Raw genomic sequence first — 19,848 nt, forward strand, 5'->3', positions numbered from 1 at the left:
CTGCTTTGTGTCGGGGTCGTAAATCACTCTGTCGTGGCTTACTCTGTAATAACAACAAACACTGTAATGGCTGCACATAATGCCTTACAGCACTTTAACATCAGCTGTTGACACGGCCTCCACGCCCCATCCTGGAAACTCAGCCACCACAGAAAATCCCCACTTCCCCCTCTTGGTTTGGGTCGTTCATGCGCGCTCAAGTTGTAAAGGTGAAATTTCCGACAGCACCTGAAGGCAGCACTCCTCTGTGTACACCACAAGGATTATGGGTACAGCATGGGGTGAGTTGCATAAGGTTGCTAGAGGAAGCTTCAATGGAGGCTGTTGCATCGCGGGCCCTCTGCAGACCTTCACCCTGCAGCCTGTAGCGCCGTGTCCTCCGTGATGCAGCGGATCACGAGCCTCGCTGCGTGCCGGGAGCTCGGCGGCCTCGCGACCCGCACGTCCCGGGCCTGTCCCGGGAAGAGGAGCCCAGACTCTAGGCGGCCCGCCGCGCACCGGCAGTGGGCCGTTCGGCATCATGTGTGTCCTGTACGTCCCTTTACCGGAGAGCCGGCAGCACCGGGCCGGGGGCTGTGCGGGCTCCGGGGGCGGAGGGTCGTGTTCGCCGGTCAGAAACACAGACTGTTCAGCACGGAGCGGGGCGACGAGCCCGGCAGCTCTGGCGGTCACCCCGGCATATCGGTGGTCGGTATCCCGGACCCGATCACATTGATCCGGTGTAAAGTCATGATGTACCTCATAGAGCTTTACTTTGAGATAGGCATCACCTCCGTGGAGTTTGACCAAGGAGTGAAGCAGGTAAACTACTGACAGGGGTGGACAGAGTAGGATATATAAAAAATAGTAACAACAACAACAACAATAATTTAATTTATGCTTTGAAGCCCTTTGAGACTAACTGTTATTAAGGGCTATACAAAAACTTGACAAAATAAAATTAGTACAATAAACTTTATATAGCTCATATCTAAGCACAGTGCTTTAGGCCTAGATATAAACACAAGGATAGTATAAAACAGATCACGAGGAGGCAAACATAAAGAGAAAGCAAGGGGAAATATATGAAAAGAAGAGTAAATAAATTCAAGATGAAAAGAGGGCAAAAGAGAAAACAAATACTTCAAAGCATGTCTGAAGTGTGTCTTAAGAAGTTATTTAAAAGATGATACTGAAATACCCCCAACATTTTTAACAAATCTCACAAAGTATTTTTTATAGTAGTAGTTATATTTAACTGTTTTTAGATCAAAATGTAAAAAAAAAAAATTCAAAGGGCTTTAAGGCCTTGACTTTAGATGTCTCAATTAAAGACACTAAGACATTTTTTATTACATTATGTTTTGGTATTTTTTCCTTTATGAGATAGATCAAAGTTTAGAGAGACAGGGAAGAGAGGGGGGTGACATGCAACAAAGGCCCCAGGCCAGAGTCTAACCCGGGACGTCACAGCTACATGGTATGAACCGACTGAGCCACCAGGACCTGTGGACACTCTGTGTTCATAGAAACAGGGACATGACTTGTAGCACTGGCTTCAGTCAGTACGGTACAGGTCGATAAAAGTCACCTTGTCCTTCCTGTCTTCCCAGGCCTTGGTCCACATCTCCAACATGATGTCCAGTGGCAGATTCGGGGAGCTAAGGGGGATAGTGTCAAATGAGGTACCTGATCACACACACACACACACACACACACACACACACACATACATACAGATGCAATAGAGGAATGTATTCAAATGACAAAATGACTTACCCCTGTTGATACTCTCCTCTCTGATCTTCTCTGTTGTCGTTGCAGATGGTAAATTACGTTCAGAAGAAGTGCAAGTCTCTGTCTGATGTTCAGAGGCAGCAGCTCGCCACCTCAGTGGATGATATTGTGTTTCTGCTGCCTGAGGACGTGTCTGTGGTCTTTGACCAATATGGTGAGCCTTGTGCTATCAGTTTATTAGTCTACATGGATAAAAGTATGTTCTTGAAGGCATTCACAAGTGCATGCACAGTGCAGTGGCTTACAGTTTGAAGTATCTGAATTGTATTTGTATTTATGGTATTGTATTTGTTATAGATATTTGCCAGACTGGGTTTTATGGTATTGTTTCACTTTATATGAAATCCCTGGACTAGCTGAGAGAATTTGTGTGGGAAAGTTAATGAGGCTGTGATCACAAAGGACGCTTTCTTGAACGCACCTGTGCCTTTTTTTCAGTTATTTTCAAAGGTTTGGTTGTGGCAGGAGCACATCTCCACCAAACTGTGCAGATCTTGTTTTGGATGTGGTGCGCTTTGGGGCTTTTCAACAATGTTTTGTTACTTCAGGTTACCTAGCTAACACTAATCGCTATCGTTTGCAAGCAAACTTTGTGTTGCACAGCAACAAGAGTGATGTAACGCTCCTTGCTCCCTTTGGCCTCTTGCTCGCTGTTACTAGTGACACGCACAGCTGCGTTTTGCAACTGAGCAGGAGAAAAAAGCCTCCTATCTGATCACAGGCTTAGAAACACTCTGCATTTCTTCAGTATCTACTGCCAAGGTGCAAGGCACTTAAACCCCAGCTGCTCCAGTGGAGCTGCTCCAGTGTCCAGCAGTAGGAGACTGTAGGTGTAATGGGCGGCTCCCACATCTGAATGTGTGTGTAACGGTATTAATGTTAAGAAGGATGTTTCTGAAAAACAGCACAAGTGCCTGCAAGCCTCCCCTGGATAAATAACGGTCAGAAAGCTCTGTTACTGACTGCTAACTGAGCTGTTGCTGGTCTCTGGCTGCCATCTGCTCCCTCCAGGCAGGAAGTTCTGCTTCGTCGTCATGAGGTTTTGGCTCCTGTCAACACTGGAAGGTCCCGACGACCCAGAGGGCACAAAAATCTTCAAAGTCGCCTCCAGTGAAGACGGCGGCCCACAGAAGAAAATAGTGACTGCTGTCTATGAGTAAGAACTGCACCTCGCTCAGCTTGACGTCCATCTACATCACAAACATGCCATTCATCCACATGTATGGATTACCATCAAATCTCTCCTAATTACGATCCATGCAATCAATTCCATGCAACGCGTGCCGGCTCTCTTTGAGCTGAAAGCTAATTGTTGATCATTAATTTGCTAAGATGTTCTATGTGCCAAAATCTGTTTATTTTATTTGCTCCATGTACACTATGTGGAATCGCAATTAAGAGATTCAAATATTTAGTCAGAAATTTAATTATATGTTAGCAAAGGCTCGAAATTACCTGCAGGCCTTCCAACACATGGCATCTCTTTTGAAGGGTGGGTGAGAGCCACAGCTCTGCAAAAACTAATGGTGGCAAGTTTAATGATTTTCAAATCCGTGCAGAAGTTATGGTATATAACTTGTTTATGACTTAAAAGGATAATTTTGGCAAGATGTACCAGAGTGTCATGTGTGGGTGGGATGGGGGGGGTTCATGTAACATTTGATGCCTGGCTAGGGAAAATGTTGAATGATGATATATTTATTCCACTAGGGGACTGCCACTAATGCACCTCAAAATAAGAGAATTATCAATAGAGGTGTTGATGGTAATAAAAGTAAATAAAAGTGAAGAAAATAAAAAGAAGAGCAGGAGAGAATGACCATACTGATCATTATTTCTGTAAGGTAATAGTGAGGCGTAATGGCACAAATTCCAAACATTATAAAAAAAAAAGCTGTGAAGTAGCAAGTACTTGACTGTGTGTCAAAAAGTAAAGAATCCAGTTCTGACCGTGTGGATTTCTGTTACTGTAATACTTCAGCTGTTGGACTTTCAGCGGTTCTGGATTGGCTCTTCATACAGAAACAATCTCCTCTTTGACTTTTGGCACGGGCAGAGCCGCTGACATGCTTTGCTACCGAGACAGAGAGAGGAAATAATTGCACTTCCGATCCATGGAATAGTAAAAGCCTCTTTCCGTTTCCAATCAGTAATCCGGTTAGGAGTTGGACCACACGGTGTGGCTATTCTACCTAATACCCACCTATCTAGTTAGCCAGATTCTCTTTCCTATTGTTTCAGGTCTTAGACTCCCCCCTCAGAAAGCCTATTACACTTCAAATGTTATCCCTGCTCTAGCAAGCACACAGTTTGGCAGGATAAGGAAGCCGTTTTCAGAATCCTCACCTCATTATTTTCAAGGTGAGCAGAGAAGCAAAACTTTGACTGAAATGTCTAGGTTCGCTGATCCACCTTTTATGTCAGTTTTTTGTAAACGCTTTTACTTTGCAAAGGAATTAAAGGGTGCTACTCTAAAAGCATGTCTTTAGTAGTCACAAGGCTTCTTCAGACTCTCACTCTGTTTTTGATTCTCAACATAGAGCTGTGACGCTTAAAAACATGGCATGGGGAAATACCTGCCATGACAAATAATATTTTCATAAAACAGTTATGTTTTTTCATCAAAGGTGAATGCTGCAAAAATGCAGTATTCACATGATATTCCTTTCCCTGAGAATATTGTGTGTATTAGTGCAGCTTTGTTACTGTGTCCTATAAGCAGAAATGGGAGTGTTTGTCTGACTTTGAAATCTGTTAGTTCAGACAATCAACTGGCAAAGATGTATAAAAGCAAATGTGACAAAACCAGGGATGATTTCCTGGGGATGAGACTTAAAAATGAGAGTAAAACCAAATTTCCTGGTTAAAACCTAATAGCAGTAGCCTCAGTGTGAATGCAAAAACAAAGTCTTCCCTGTATTACCAATAGAGGAGAGGCAGGGTGTGCATGATTTAGATTAGTTGCCTCTCTTGTTTCGAGCTCTGAGAGAGACATTCATATTAATAAAAGTGCATGAACTACCCTAGGTCCTGTTATATATGTTGGGCTCTTTCTGTCTCCTTTTCCCAGATTCCACCGGGAGCTGACGAGGGGCGCGCCGCCTGATTGGACGGTCACCAACGTTTGGCACTGGCACTGGAAACTGGCTGAGTGAATCGTGACGTCACTCATCAGGATACAGCGACAGACCAATCATAGACTGAACTGTGTATTTATCTGTGAAAGACAACATTCAACTCAGACGGGAAGTGTCCATTTGGATGATATGAAATGCGACCCGGAGCCAAAGCACTTGAACAGTGCAGACACCTCAACACCTCAGAACCTTGTTTGTATAAATGAACCCACACTCCTGCTGTACAGTCAACCTCAGGTCCCCAGACTCTCAGATGCCTTTAAAGCCCCCCCCTCCCTCCCTCCAGTGACTTCACTCACAATTTGGAAAGATTGGAAGCAAGCCTCGCTGGCAAGTCGTTGGTTTACAAGGCAGCGCACGAAAAACAACTGCTACCTGTCAGCTGAGAAAGACAGCTGTGCCTCCCTGCTCCGATTCACCTGCTGAACACCAGAACCCCATTTTGACTGAGACTGTGATTGGTGGAGATGCACCACTTTAACTGCTTTTAGCTTAGCTACATGAATAGGGCGACGAGGTCAGTGGAGGAAGACTTTTAAAGCATCTTCTTAGAGTGAAGTAGTGCCTATATGTCTTGCTGAGTCTGTCAAAGAATTATCTTGTATGAATAAATTACCCAATCGTGACACCAAACTGTACCCATGTCCCTTTCATTTACCAATACACATGATCCCCCCCTTATCCCCGTTCACACCCACTCTCAATACTGATACCACCCAAACAGTATGCTATCCTTACATGGCACCTACACTTCGGCCTTTACACAAGTTCAAGTTCATTTATTTCTATAGCCCTTTATCACAAGCCTGTCTCATAGGACTTTACAGAGAAAGAGCCCAACTAGATCTAACTGATCAACAATCAATTCATAGAACAGAATGATGTAAGACAAACACAAGGAAGGAGAACAAAGCACAAGACACACAATAGCAAATTTACACCTAGTCCACAACATCTCACCCAGTAGTTTCTGACCTCAACAACAACAGGCTGACTCTACATCAGCATTAAAGGTGAAGTCCTCATATTTCAGTTATTTTCTCAACTTGTGCTTAGTAGGCCAAATATCAGTGTTCTGGTACTTGTGATATCAAGCAGCACGCAATAAGATAATCCATTTTCCATAGCAAGCAGGAGGGGGCGTATGTTCTATATGGTTGTCGGCTACGCAGTTGACTGTCGGAGCAAGTACTTTGTGCAAGTCTTTAGCCAAATCAAAGTAGTTGTGTAGCAGTGCTGCGAGCAAGAGTGACAAATTGTACCAGAAAATTCCCCACCCGATCAAGTAACTCAAACGCATCCCGTGTTCAAGCCCACTGTAATTGCCAGAAACGTGTCACTTGTCAAAAACATCACGACTGACAGGCTAGTGAATGCTGCGTGTCATCCCATTCTGTTAAAGCTCGCTGCAACATTATTAATGTTGACAACATATCTGACAAAAAGAGAGAATTCTGTCATTAGCGACCGCTAATTCATGCATAATGAAATATGCTAAGGGATTATTCTAATTTTCTTGCATAGTAATAGGCGGTCTGTGGAAGTTTGCGTGGGGGGTTTTTGGTTCCAGTGGAGCATCTCGGAGAGTCATAATGAGATTATATGAGTGCGGTTAGCTTAGCACATGTCAATATGCTCATGGATATGGTGAGAGCACATTAAACAATTTATCACGCCTGTGCGTCATTCAGTTTAATGGAAATTAACAGAAAACAAACAAAACAAGTGGTGAATGTACAAAAAGCTAATGGTTTTATTAGTAGTTATTTTACTGTTTTGTAATGTTCTGACATGTGGATCAGTAAAGGCTATGTGCCAACCTGTTTCATTAATCTGGTTAGCGAAACAGATTTTAAACAATTACTCTTAACTCTGCGTGTGTGTGTGTGTGTGTGTGTGTGTGTGTGTGTGTGTCTGCATGCCTTCCTGTGTATATGTATCTCTGCATGTGTCTGGGCTCCAAGAAGCCATAAATGTATTGTGCTAGCTCCGTCAGACTTGCATATTAAGGTTCATTACAGTTTTTCTCAGTCGCTTTGGTACATTTCTCAGATCAGAATTGAAATTCTCAAAACTACTTGTTCAACCTCCACATCATCTAGTCACATCACATCATAAAAGCAATTTCTCATTCTTTAGAACAAATTGCAAATGCTTTGGCACATTCATGCAAATGATTATGTAGAATTGTCTGCTGTTTCCTACATTATCAATTGCTTATGTCATGTTGATCAAAATGTATTATACTGGTTCTCTGTTGAATAGTATTACCCCCTAAAACATCTAGACATTAGTTCATTGCATAAGTCATTACATGCAAAATGGTTGAACCAGTTGTCATAATCTGTCGTTCTATACATTTCTATTAGACTTTTTTTGTAAATGTGTCCTGAATTGATGAATTGCTCTCAGGTGAATCTTGACTTTCACTAATGAAGGGGAATGTGTGAAGCATTAGATCAACCAATGATCAACCAGTTCTCTAAAATAGCTCAGAGGTGCATCTCATGAACCTTCAACTGGCAACCATATATAGACAGAGCACAACACAGTGTTACAATGTCTGACAATGGAAGAACAACAAGGAAATGAACAGGGTCAACAGCCGGGAAGAAGAAGAGGAGTAAGGCTGCGTGGTGGAAGGGTAGGGAGGCAAAACAGAGGAAGAGGTAGTGCTGTAAAACAGTCTTGTCTTTTTCTTTTCTGTATCGCAATGACATGGTCTGTCAACAAATTACAGTACAAACAGTACAAGCGTAAATGTGAATCCCGTCCAATCTCTTGCAATCAATCTCCCACATACAGTAATGTGTAACTTTGTACTGTTGAAATTGATATATGCCATACAGAAAAAGTGCAGCCTTGTGCATTTTCAATCATTGTCATCAAAACCTTACCCATAGTTTACATCAGAAAATACTTACAGAGTACACTGTTATATTGACAACATGGCTAAGCATTTTGACTATCTTGTTTGTAAACAATGACACAAGGACTTGTCATTCTGATGGCACTGACATGTTCATTGACATAAATATTTACTTTTGAGAGATAAACTAAGGATTTTGAGCAAGTTACGGGCTTTTGCAGGTAATCCATTGTGTGGTGCTGTTTGTACGAATTGTTTCAGGAAATGCACTTACTGTTTTGCAAATGTTAAGGATGATTCGAGAAATGTACCAAAGCGACTGAGAAAAACTGTAATAGAATTACAAAGTAAATATGTGTGGAAATTAAATCAAATGCTATGACACAACAAATGATTTCAAATGATAATGTATAGAAAACATCGTGCTGGATATTTAGTTAAATGTCTCACCAGCATAGAAACAGTCACACAAGCAGTTATTGTTAAGTCCAAAGCAATCAGTTGAAGATTTAACACTGTTTCACAGCAGCTTGGGCGTACCAATAAAAGATATGTCACTTCCAAGAAAAGAAACCTCAAATATAATACTGAATGTTGACATGATAAAAGAGCTTTTTCTACACGAGGCACTAATTGTTCCATTTTAATTGAAATATTGTCATGAACAAGCACGATGTAGGTAAAAACAACTTTTCTTTTTAGTCTGCTGACCTGTTTGTCTCTACATGCTGTATGTGCAGGTATCACTTAAATATGTATTTAATAGCTTTAAATACTGTCTGATCTGTTTATATTCTGTTTCTCAGTAAATTCAAGTCAACGTTCAACAATGGTCAAGACGAAGACAAGTCCGATTCAAAATAGACACCAGACAGACCAAGACAAGTCCAAAATGTCAAGATCTGAGACTGCGACTGGACTCATGTACTGCAGCCCCAAAATGCATCATAGTGTTCATAGAGGCTGAATTATGGCTGTAGAATATACATAGATGCTGCTTTGCACAACAACGTGAGTTCTTCTTCCTCGGACGCAAACCTTGGTGAGTTCATAGACATTAGCCTGGAGCTGGATATTACCAAAGACACTTCATTCTGACTGGATCTTCCTCCATGACTACTGGCATGGTGATCAGAGTGGTGTACTAGTGCTTGAGTCAAGTGGTAACAATACCTCTGATCAAGCTTTTAGTTGCTTCCTCCTCCTCTGTTAACTGATGCTGTCAGAGTTTTCTGTGCTGCATCCCTAACTGCAACCCACGCAACCCACGACCAATGCTTGACTACAAAAAATGACTACAAAAAAAGCCACAGACGTGCAGCCAGGTTGGTCACATGTCTAAAGGGTTCTTGGTGGTTTTGACCTGAAGTACGTTTGGTTGGTTTATTTTTGTCAGTTTCAGAGGTTGTTGCTAAAGGCGAGAAGGGCCCATCAGGCGTTTCTTCCAGAAGATGCTGAGGGTTGTTTGTTGCTCCAAATGTTGGAGATATGGCTTGAAGGAGCAGCTCATCTGTTCTCCAGTGTGTCAACACATGCCAGAAACTTGATGATCACCAAGAAATAAATCCATGTATTGAAAAATGTGTAGCAGGTGTGTCTCCTCGCATAACCTTCTTCTGGTTGGGTGCTCTGCCAAAAAACTGCAAACTGGCTTCCAGCGGATCCATGAAAATCATATGGCGGCACTCCAAAAAACTTAATCCAAAAAATAGGACAAGACGACGTTCTGATGAGGGGTTATATGCCCAAACGTGTTAGCCTGATGTTGGCCATTAAACAAAAATGCTAGAATTGAAGATAACTTCGGTGGAGTTTCTATGAAGTGTTGCCATTCACATGTCTGTTCATGGATTCGGTTAAATCCACATAATCTTGTCAGTTTTTCCATTATACTGGACTTGTCCATCACTTGTACTGGACAGATACAACATTGTCATGATATGCTTATATAAAATAACAATATAAAATAGAAGTTAAACTCAAATGTAGAAAACAATAGCATATTTAGTGTGTCTTCTATACTCTCATTTTGTATGTAATACACATATAGTTATCAACCGGTACCTGATCCATTTAGCTTAGTATTAATAGAGTTCTAAAGTTAATATGGAAAACTAATCAGAGACTGTGAAAGCACAAATGACAAATGAGGACGTAGCGCTCAATATTTAGTTTTGTCACCTACCAGCTAAAACACACTCCCCTGGCAATTATTGTTATTGTTATTGTTAAGTCCAAACAAATCAATTAACATTAACAGACTGTTGCTTGGCAGCTCTCATATATCCATAAAAGAAGATACATCACTTCCAAAAATACAAAGCTCAAATTGAATGCTGAATGTTGTCATGATAAATACTGAATTTAACTTTATTCAGATCCCCAATAGCTGATACCGAGTTGACAGCTATTATTCCTGATGTTCACATAAAAAAACAGTACAATCACAAATGGAAAGTGTTACATTACTCCAGGTCAAGCCAGGTATTCCCCTAACAAAGACAACCAAAATGCAAAAAAATGAACTCAACACCAAACAAAAAGAGGAAACAACTAAATAAGAGGATGAGTACCGCAAACTGACCTTCTATTGTGATTTGCATTGGAAATGCCTTTTTTGTTGCTTTATAAAACTCTCTTTCCTCAACACTGTGGTTATGGAGAATAGTAGTTGATTCCAATGTTTTATGTCCCTATAAAAAGTGTTGTTTTCATATATTAAACACTAATTTGCATATCGCTGTGTGAAAAACTCACAACTCCAATTTCAGTGATTTTCATGTTTTTACCTCAACTGAAGGATTACATGCTCCTCTACGGATTGAGAAAATTCTCCAGCCTCTTGGGCTTATGAAACCCACTGGATAAAGTCAAAAATGCATTGTCATTGAGTTAAAAACAAGGCTGTTTTTCTTAGTTCTTGAAAAGTTGACATTTCAGAGACACAAGGTTTAGTTTTGCTTGAAATGTTGATTTTTGATGAAGAAACACTGTGTAGGTAAAAACACCTTTGCGCATTACATTGCTTTTATTTCCTTGAGTACGTTACGGAAAACCTCCACACACACCTCCCCAGCGGGATGCCTCAGGGACGCCAGCCTCCACGCCGCCTCAAACGTCTCCTCGGAAATATTCACACCCACGTTGCTGAAGATCTCTGCAATCTGCGGAGGGAACGGCAGGAAGCGAGAGGCGTGAAAATCTCTGACTAAAACTGGTCATGTTATGTTATATTAAAACTGAAGTGTGACTGGAAGGTCGCTGGTTCAAATCCCTGCACCAGCTGGTAAAGTAAGGGTGGGAAAAAGTGAATGAGTAACACTCGCCCCTCCTTCAATAGCTACTGTCGACGTGCCCTTTAAAAAGGCACTGAACCCCCAAACTGCACCAGTGGAGCAGCTCAGTGACCGACAGGTTGTAATGGCGGCTCCCAGTGTGAATGTGTGGAACCCAATGAATGTGAAGCAGAGCGGTGCTGGAAAAGAGCAAGCGCGCTCAGTCACCTTTCCCTGGATAAATAAAGGCTCAAAAATAAAACTGAACTTAATTCACCTTCATTATTAAACCCTGCAGAGGCGAATGATATATAGGTAAACAACACATCAGATAAAAAAACATAAAGAGAGAGAGAGAAACAGAGAACAGACAGAGAAGGATCAGGAGAGAATGGAGCATCGATTCTGCAGAGCAAGTCCATTTTAACAAACTACGACTCTGTATGTGGTGACAGGCAATCTACATTATTTCTAAAAATAGGTTCTATGGTATATGTTGAATTGTCAGAGCAGTCTTCAGGTTTAAAGCATTTTTTGCATTTCAGCAAGTCTTTTGAATTTGTCATACAGCGCAAAACAGGAGTGCACCAGAGGAGAGACTATCTACTGTATCAGGCTCTTTCTGAAGCATCCTGCTGTGAATGTATTGCATACACTAGCGTCATGCCCATTCACACTGAGGGGGCGCGTGCCCACTCAGCTGTTTGATATCTAGCATCTCTCAGATATAAACAGGCGGTTTTGAAAACAGCCGGAAAGCTTCTTACCTTCTGATGTTAGAGATAGTAGGTTTATGCTCAGTGGAAAAATGTGTTTTCTAGTCATGAGGAAGAAAAGGTCCAAGGCTCTCCAAAACAAGATAAAAAAGCCTTTATTCTATTTAGGTATTCATTATGAAAAATTAAATCATGTTTGGCACAGTTTTTAACTTTTCATAATGAGCAGCCAAATAAAATAAGCTCTGTTTAACCTATTTAGGAATGTCTTAGATCTCTTTTCCCCATAAACTGTTTGTTTTCTTTGCTTTTCATTGGTAATATTTAGTCATGATGATTTTTGTGTTAATAGATCATAGTTCACAATTTCCCCTCTCTCGTGATTTTAGTTCTGTCTATATAGAAGAACAAGAAGTTTGAAAATGAAAGTATAAACAAGCTGGTAGTAACTATGTTAATATCAGTGTTTTCTTTCTGATCTGTTATTATGGACATGTTTGTGTAAATCTGTGCCACCTCAATAACATGTGGGTGCACTATACCCCTGATTGCGTACCTCGTCCCTGGTGCGGGGGCAGAAGAAGTGTTCCTCGTGAGCGCCCCAGAGGGAGTGAGCTGCGGGATACAGCAGGCCTGCTGCCGTGGCTGTGTCACTGTAGTTATTAGTGTCACTGATTCGCTTGACCCGTGGAGCCGGCAGGTCGGTGCGCACTGTGGGGATCCCATAGGTCCGCCAGTCTGTGGAGAGAGAGATCAGATGTTGAGTAAGGTTTGTTGTCGGAAATTAAGTGAAATGTGTCTCAGTGGGATCTACGCTTATGAAATCTATAAATCAAAAGATGAAAAGGAACACTGCACACTGTCATAAACAAGGATGATGTCCATAAACACGGTTGTGGTGCAAAACATTTGCAAAAATTTGATGCATGAAGTGCTAAGGTTACAGGCTACACAACAGGCTAGTACAACAGGCTACAACAATTAAGTGTGTTTCAGTTTACGGCATCATCAGTTTGTTCTCTCTTAGCTCTCTAAATCTACACCTGAATTTTCCTGTCCAAAATTATAGGTTTGTCAACAGTTTCACACATCCATAGGCATTCATGCAATTCAAATAAAATTTATTTCAATTGCATTTTACATAATAGTGTCACAAAACATTTCACAGACATTGAAATCAATGCAGAAAGCAAGCCAAGAGGTTTAAGTAGTAATATTCATAAATATAGCACATAATAGATAGAGCACATAAATAGAACAGAGAACAGAACAAAACAAAACAAAACAGGCAGCGACAGCAACACCCAGGGACAAAAACATAACAACAGTGTAGTGGAAGTGTGTGTGTGTGTGTGTGTGTGTGTGTGTGTGTGTGGGACTCCTGGGAGAGCTGGTCCATCTATTGCCATCTACTGGCAACATAAAATTCCACCCACCTCAATATAAGACAATGAGACCAATGAGCATCTTCTATGTAGAAATAAAGTCATCAAAGATGTTTGTGTGAATTAAAGTGCATGTAACGGTCCGTGTCTGCATACTGCTGTTCTTCACAATTATTACCATACATGTCCTTTGTGGCTTCACCCTGTCTTCAACTGTTCCAGCCTTTTACTCTAATTCAAACAGGCCAGTAGAAAGTCAACGGGTGACACCACAGTCACTTTGCCTATTATTTTTTCGATGGTGCACACACACATAAGCTGTTTTTCCACCGCATGGTACTGGCTCATGATGATTCTCTCTGACCAATCAGTAGTCTGCAGTGTTTTCACGTCACCTTTTGGTGTCGCCTCAGCTCGCCTGGACGGAGGTGCTACCAAAAAAAGTACCAGGTACCAGGTAATATGGTACCTGGTACCTGGTACTTGCCCAATGGAAAACCAAAAAAGGCGAGTAGAGTCGAGTTGAGTTGAGCCGGTACCATGCGATGACAAAGCGGCTATACAAAGCTCTCTCTCCGGCTTACTTGTTGTAGATGGACCACCAACGATGGCCCGGATGAGAGAGGAGGAGGTGGTGAAGTGGTCTGGAACGGTCCTGGGTCGCCTCAGGGTCCTGAGGGTCTTCAGCGAGCTGCCTGCCTCTACAGGCTCCAGGTCCTCAGGCTTAACCAGGGCCTCCGAGTCCGGAGGCTCGACTGAACCTGACGAGGGCTTCCTCTGCATCTCGGCCGGGGCTGTGCTCGTCCTGCGCTCTGCAGCAGACAATGGGAATGGAAAATGTTGATGGCAACAAGCTGAGAGAATCTCATCCTGTAACTGAGGAGCTTTAACTGTCATGTCATACAAGTGTTCAATGTAATGGTGCCTTCTAAATGAGATTGATCTTTTCAGGTTTTTTCTAACTAAAGTCATTCAGAAAATGGTCTGCTAAGATTTTGTAGAAACCAATAGAATAACTAATGAAGCTTAGAAAAGGTTCCTTCATTTAAACAATAACAATTATTCCCTAAAAAAGGCATGTCAGATTTAGCAGTGATTACTTGTACAGTGGGGATGGTTAGATAACTGGGCTTGTGACCTGTATGTTGGCAGTTCGAATCCCCCAATCAACTGTGAAAATCTGAACAGGGGAAATCAATAAGTAATGTAGAACCATGTGAATGTGATGCAGAGCGGTCTTGAAAAAGAGCATGCCTGCTCACCAAAACCTTTGATCAGTTAAGTGAGGTGCTGTAAATAAAATAAATAAAGAATCTACTCAAACTGACCATTCGTTATGATGCGTTGCTCCACGGTGTTGATGGGCATCTTGTCCTTCCAGTTGAGGAAGTTCGCAAACTCCAGGAAGTTGATGAGGCCGTCCTTGTCCGTGTCACAGTAGTCCATCAGGTCGTCGAGGACCGGCCCGCTCAGGTCCAGATCAAACTGCTGGCACACCTCCAGCAGGTCCTCTCTGTCAATCACACCCTTGCCTTTCTATTGAATGACATATACAGACACACACACACACAGTCATGCATGCTCTCTCCTCCAACCATGAATTCTGGCACAATCTGTTAGTGGTAGCACCTTCTGTTCATTAAAGATCTCTATAATTACTTTTTTACAAGTGTGATACTGGGATAGTAGAGTTGTAGTACTGTAATTACTTTATGACTCACCTAAGTTTAAATTCAACAGCAGGGCCACATCACTAGCATTATCTCAAACCCTATAAACCTGATATCATTAACTCACTTATCAGCATCCTAGTGCAGTACCCTAACTACTTTTATTAGGCAATATAAAAAAAACGAATTACGTCATTCAGTGTTTGTTTGTGTATATGTGTGTAATCATGTTACACTGAATTTGATAAGAATTACACTTTCCAAATCGCTGAACCAAGCTACACTGGACTGTGCTGGTCTGGTCTGGTCTGGTATCTTACCACGGTTACTTGAAATGTAAAAGTTAAAGGTAAAGGTCAGCACCGAGGTGTTAAAATGACGCCCTGCCGTACCTTGTCGTAATGCCTGAACGCCTGCAGCAGGGAGGGGAAGTTGTGAAAGTTGACCTTCTTGAGGTGATGTCGCACTGCGCTGACCAGGCTGCGCTGTCGGTCCCGGCCTCTCTGGTACTGCCCCGGCTCAGCCGAGTGGATCAAGTCTCCAGCGCCTGTGGAGGAAGAAGGCAACACGTTGTTTGCTGGCTTGAACAATAAAGCTCCATAGTGAGTGTATTTTTTCAGTCCACACCATATGTACTGACACCTACTTAAAGGGACAGTTCAGTATTTTGAACCCTGGGCCCAAATAACATGTTTTCTGTCATGATCCCTATTAGTAGAAGCCATAACTTAGCTAGCCGCCTGCTCCGCCCATCCGGTGTCCTGCAGCCTCCCACTCTACTGCAATAGAAACCTAGCGAAGTTATGGTTTCTACTAATAGGGATCATGACGGAAAACATTTTATTTGGGCCCAGGGTTCAAAATACAGAACTATCCCTTCAAATATGTAGCCTAGGAAAGAGAGTCTGTTTTATGTAGCTATACCAAATTCATCTGGTGGCAAGACAAGTCCAAAGCTGTGATCCAGGGGAACATTCAAGGTGTTTGCTATCCTGAAAAGATGAGAGTTTAATGAGAATATTAAATAAAGTGTGAGTTAGTAAAATATATGTAAGAGTAGTCAAAGTACATAGAAAAGTCTGACATTGTTTGAGCCAACTTACGGGTTGTTCACTTCGCCAACTTGTATCTGTGTCTTTTCCCTGAAGTTATTACATCTCTTACGAACAATCTTTGCATTGTAACCCCTACGGTGAAATAATATTAATACAAGTGAGGAATTTAATTCTAAAATGAGATATCCCCTATTTGAAAAAAAATGACAAATGAACAAATTGTATTTCTTAAAGGATAGTTGGTAACCGACATCCTTGGTTGACAAAATGACACTAGAACCTCTTTATTTTAAAGATATTGGATAATGAACTTTAGGTAATTATTATTATTATTCATTTATTTATTTGTTTAAGAAAATGGATACATAATATTTTGGAAATTAACTCTTCAAATACTTAAGTTTGACCCCACTTTATTTAAATTTAAGTGACCAAAGTGTTTTTCCACTTACGTCTGCGTGTCGCCCAGCCACCGGAGAGATCTGGCAACATTGCTGCCATCGTTTAAATGAGGAGTGGAGATCCCAAACCTGCTGTCTTTACCACAGTGACTCCAGTTGTACTTCCTATCAATTCGCTCGCCTGGAGTACAGCAGAGCGATGTGATTGTGGAGAAGGGAACAGGTGACATTTAAAAATATTCAACAAAGTTAATCAAATAGATAAATACGTAAATCAACTCAAATAAATGTTCAAAAAAGACATAAAATGTAAAATTATGCACATCAGCTGTGAGTACTTCTAGCATACAGTAGGCGTTCAGTATAAATGATTTGTACAGCCACACACTCACAAATCCAGTACAGAGTAAGAGTGATTATCACTGTGGTTTTGAAAAGTTGAAATGATACTGTGAAGCTATACGGTGTCTGGAACATGAGTGTGTGGCTGTACTTTCTTTTTGAGTCATTTTTACTACATGTGGTCAGGGGCACCTCAGTGATCTTGGTGGGGTTTTTCCCTAGCCTTTCTTAGAAGTGTATATTTCCATCCGTACACACACAAATAAACCTAACCTCAGATGATCCCAGTGCAGGACAGAATAAATGTTCACCCCTCTTACCAACAAAATATGAATTGTGGCTGAGAATATAAGCCTGGTGTCCTTCCTGAGCCTCCCTCTCCACCTCCTCTGCTGTTTTAGGAGGCCTGATAATCCCACGTACATCTGAGCCTGGATACAAGGAACACATGAGGAGTTCAGTTCAAAAATAAGATGAAAATAAGATCATTTGAACTGAAGTGGCTCATATTTATGGAAGAGGATTAGGGCCAAATGTGAAAAATTTATTTGAGTTCTGAGTTTAAAGTCATAATTCTGAGAATAAAGTCATAATTCTGAGAATAAAGTCATAATTCTGAGATTAAAGTCATAATTCTGAGAATAAAGTCATAATTCTGAGAATAAAGTCAAATTCTGAGATTAAAGTCAGAATTCTGTGAATAAAGTCAGAATTCTGAGATTAAGTCAGAATTCTGAGAATACAGTCAGAATTCTGTGAATAAAGTCAGAATTCTGAGATTAAGTCAGAATTTTCTGAGAATAAAGTCAGAATTCTGTGAATAAAGTCAGAATTCTGAGATTAAGTCAGAATTCTGAGAATACAGTCAGAATTCTGTGAATAAAGTCAGAATTCTGAGATTAAGTCAGAATTCTGAGAATAAAGTCAAATTCTGAGATTAAAGTCAGAATTCTGAGATTAAGTCAGAATTCTGAGAATAAAGTCAGAATTCTGAGTTTATTAAACTCAGAACTGCTGAGTTTATTAATCTCAGAATTCTGATTTTATTCTCAGAATTCTGACTTTAAACTCAGAACTCAAATACATTTTTCACGTGTGGCCCTAATTCTCTTCCGTACCTACTCCTACTACATAATTGATAACAATTAAAAAATATGGCCCTTTTTGAGGGATTGTAGGTAACATAAGTGCTTAGTGAACATTTTTTGGATAGGAGTGGACATGCAGTGGGGTTTGTAAAATGAACTCTTCACATATTCACTTTACAGACTTTGGGTTTCAGAACTCAATAGCAAGTTTTTCTCTCATGTATTTCCAAGTCCTATCAGGCCATGTTCATTGCTAGCGTGACTTTCTTTCGTGCCATACTTACTTCTAACTGATTTCACACCAAATGTGGTTTTGTCATTGTACCAGGTGGGGAGTCCAACACTCTGATCATGTGACCGGCCCAGCGGGGCTTTTTGACTGGAGGCGTACACTGCCTCGCTGAGCTGATGCACCTTCTGCTGGTACGAGGTCTTTCGTAGAGGATTTATCAAGCTGCCGCCCTAATGGAGTCACGTAACAAATACAGAAATTACATCTACATTCTGGGTGAAGCGGCATCCGAGTGGTGTATGCGTAAACTTAAAGGAATACACTGACTTTTTGGTGAAAAATTGTGGGACAAAAAGATTGGAGGCAGTTTGTGCTGTGGAGATTGATGCAAAGTTAGCTTGTACCATAAACTAAACAGACAGTGTGTTAAGGTATTAGCAGGTACTGTGGTAACCCCCCCCACACACACACACACACACACACACACACACACACACACACCCCACCCAACCCCCGTCCCCCCTTGAGTTACAATGACCTGTAATTGACACAAACAATAAAGTCACATTTTCACAATAGATCAGTAAACTAGCTAATTAGAGCAGCTGAAAATGGAAGTACTGTAGGTGGGGAAGGAAATTGGGAGTGTCTTAAAATGCAAATGAAAAGGGAGTTTTCATTCCAAAACATAATAGGCCCAAAAAGTGAGTTTTGAAAGCAGGAAATCTCAGCAAGACATCATAATGTCCATTTAACCCAGAAGAAGTGTAGTTTCATACTCACAGAGAGGGAAGATTTGGTGCTGATGCCATGAACTAAGGTACTGGCAATATCCGGATCATTTGCCTTCCCTCGTAGCACTCTAATGGCTCCTGGCTCTGGCCGAGTGTCGTTCAGAAACTTCCTAACCACCAGTGGGGTGGGGGGCTGGAAGGTGAAAATTTGAATATATCAGAGACAGGGAATTATGCACCTGCAATGTTGTTCATTGAAACACACTTTCAGTTGCACTCCCCACAGATGAAGATCCAACACACACACACACACACACACACACACAAGATGCACTTGCCCTGGGGATCTCTTGTAAGCAGGTCTTAGCTCTGTCTCCTACAGGTATCAGTTTCCCGGCCTGGTGGAATGAGAATACATGTAACACAAATAAATTTTCACCAACAAGAAAGTGTATTTACATGTAAAAGTTTAAATAAATAATTAAATAATTTTAAAACTTATTTAAGCGTTTGGATGAAAGACTAACTTACGTTAGCGTTAATAGCAGGTGTAAGCTAGCTGCTAACGTTAGTGTTATTCTTACCCTTGGTATGTTCGGAAATCTATCCGTGTATTTCCAAGTGTATGTTGTATTTCCGTATGTCAAAGTCATCTTGAACGAACATCTGATAATAACAGAGTCAAACAAGCTAACTTTTCATTGGCTTTAGTCTTCTTTACCTGCATTTGGTAACTGACTACAAAGTTTCTTTGGTTAGTTAGACGCTGGAAAGTCTAACGTTGAGCTGTAACGTTACATGTTTATGTCTAGTTGCCTAGCAACAGAAGTTCCTGACTTCTCACTTGTCAGTTTTTATTTCTTTTCTTCTTCTTTTTTAAGGTATTAAAATATTGGTCTAAAGTAATTTCCTTACCTTTCATGTAATTATAATAATAACAATGACTGTAACATTTGTATTGTTAGTAGGCATATTCCTCATAGTCCAGCATATTCCTTATTTCAATCGTGAGTTTATAGTGACCTTATATTGTACTTTATAGTATAGTACTTGTTTTTTAACCTCCTACGGTAACTTTATAATATTCCTAATCCTATAACATTCCTATAGGGATTTATGGTGGGTGTGTTAACTGTAAACTCAATATGATTACAGGTTTTGTTTGTTT

General features: G+C 41.0%; 2 protein-coding genes across 4 annotated transcripts; one reads left to right on the top strand and one right to left on the bottom strand.

Moving 5' to 3' along the window:
• Positions 1–273: 273 nt before the first annotated feature.
• Positions 274–5,534, top strand: LOC139659213 (m-AAA protease-interacting protein 1, mitochondrial). Of its 3 annotated transcripts, none has more exons than XM_071537424.1 (5): positions 274–801; positions 1,593–1,664; positions 1,804–1,930; positions 2,788–2,932; positions 4,847–5,534. In XM_071537424.1, the coding sequence occupies exons 1-5, from the start codon at positions 385–387 to the stop codon at positions 4,929–4,931; spliced, it is 846 nt and encodes a 281-aa protein (XP_071393525.1). In that variant the 5' UTR covers positions 274–384; the 3' UTR covers positions 4,932–5,534. The 3 variants fall into 3 exon arrangements, with proteins under 3 accessions (XP_071393525.1, XP_071393526.1, XP_071393527.1); XM_071537425.1 differs by having other exon boundaries at positions 274–687; XM_071537426.1 differs by lacking the exon at positions 2,788–2,932.
• A 5,265-nt stretch (positions 5,535–10,799) lies between these two features.
• Positions 10,800–19,333, bottom strand: efhb (EF-hand domain family, member B). The gene is made up of 13 exons (XM_071537421.1): positions 19,265–19,333; positions 19,019–19,078; positions 18,730–18,873; positions 17,999–18,176; positions 16,947–17,057; positions 16,336–16,465; positions 15,932–16,015; positions 15,753–15,820; positions 15,221–15,375; positions 14,487–14,694; positions 13,743–13,970; positions 12,330–12,511; positions 10,800–10,946 (listed from the first exon to the last, which is right to left on the bottom strand). Exons 1-13 carry the CDS (start codon positions 19,331–19,333, stop codon positions 10,800–10,802), a joined length of 1,764 nt encoding a protein of 587 aa, XP_071393522.1.
• Positions 19,334–19,848: the final 515 nt, after the last annotated feature.

The sequence above is a fragment of the Centroberyx affinis genome, unplaced genomic scaffold (assembly GCF_046629955.1).
Source record: "Centroberyx affinis isolate AG114_WGS23_722 - 3 ecotype Tasmania unplaced genomic scaffold, CSIRO-AGI_Caff_v1 ptg003043l_1, whole genome shotgun sequence".
Classification (NCBI taxonomy): domain Eukaryota; kingdom Metazoa; phylum Chordata; class Actinopteri; order Beryciformes; family Berycidae; genus Centroberyx; species Centroberyx affinis.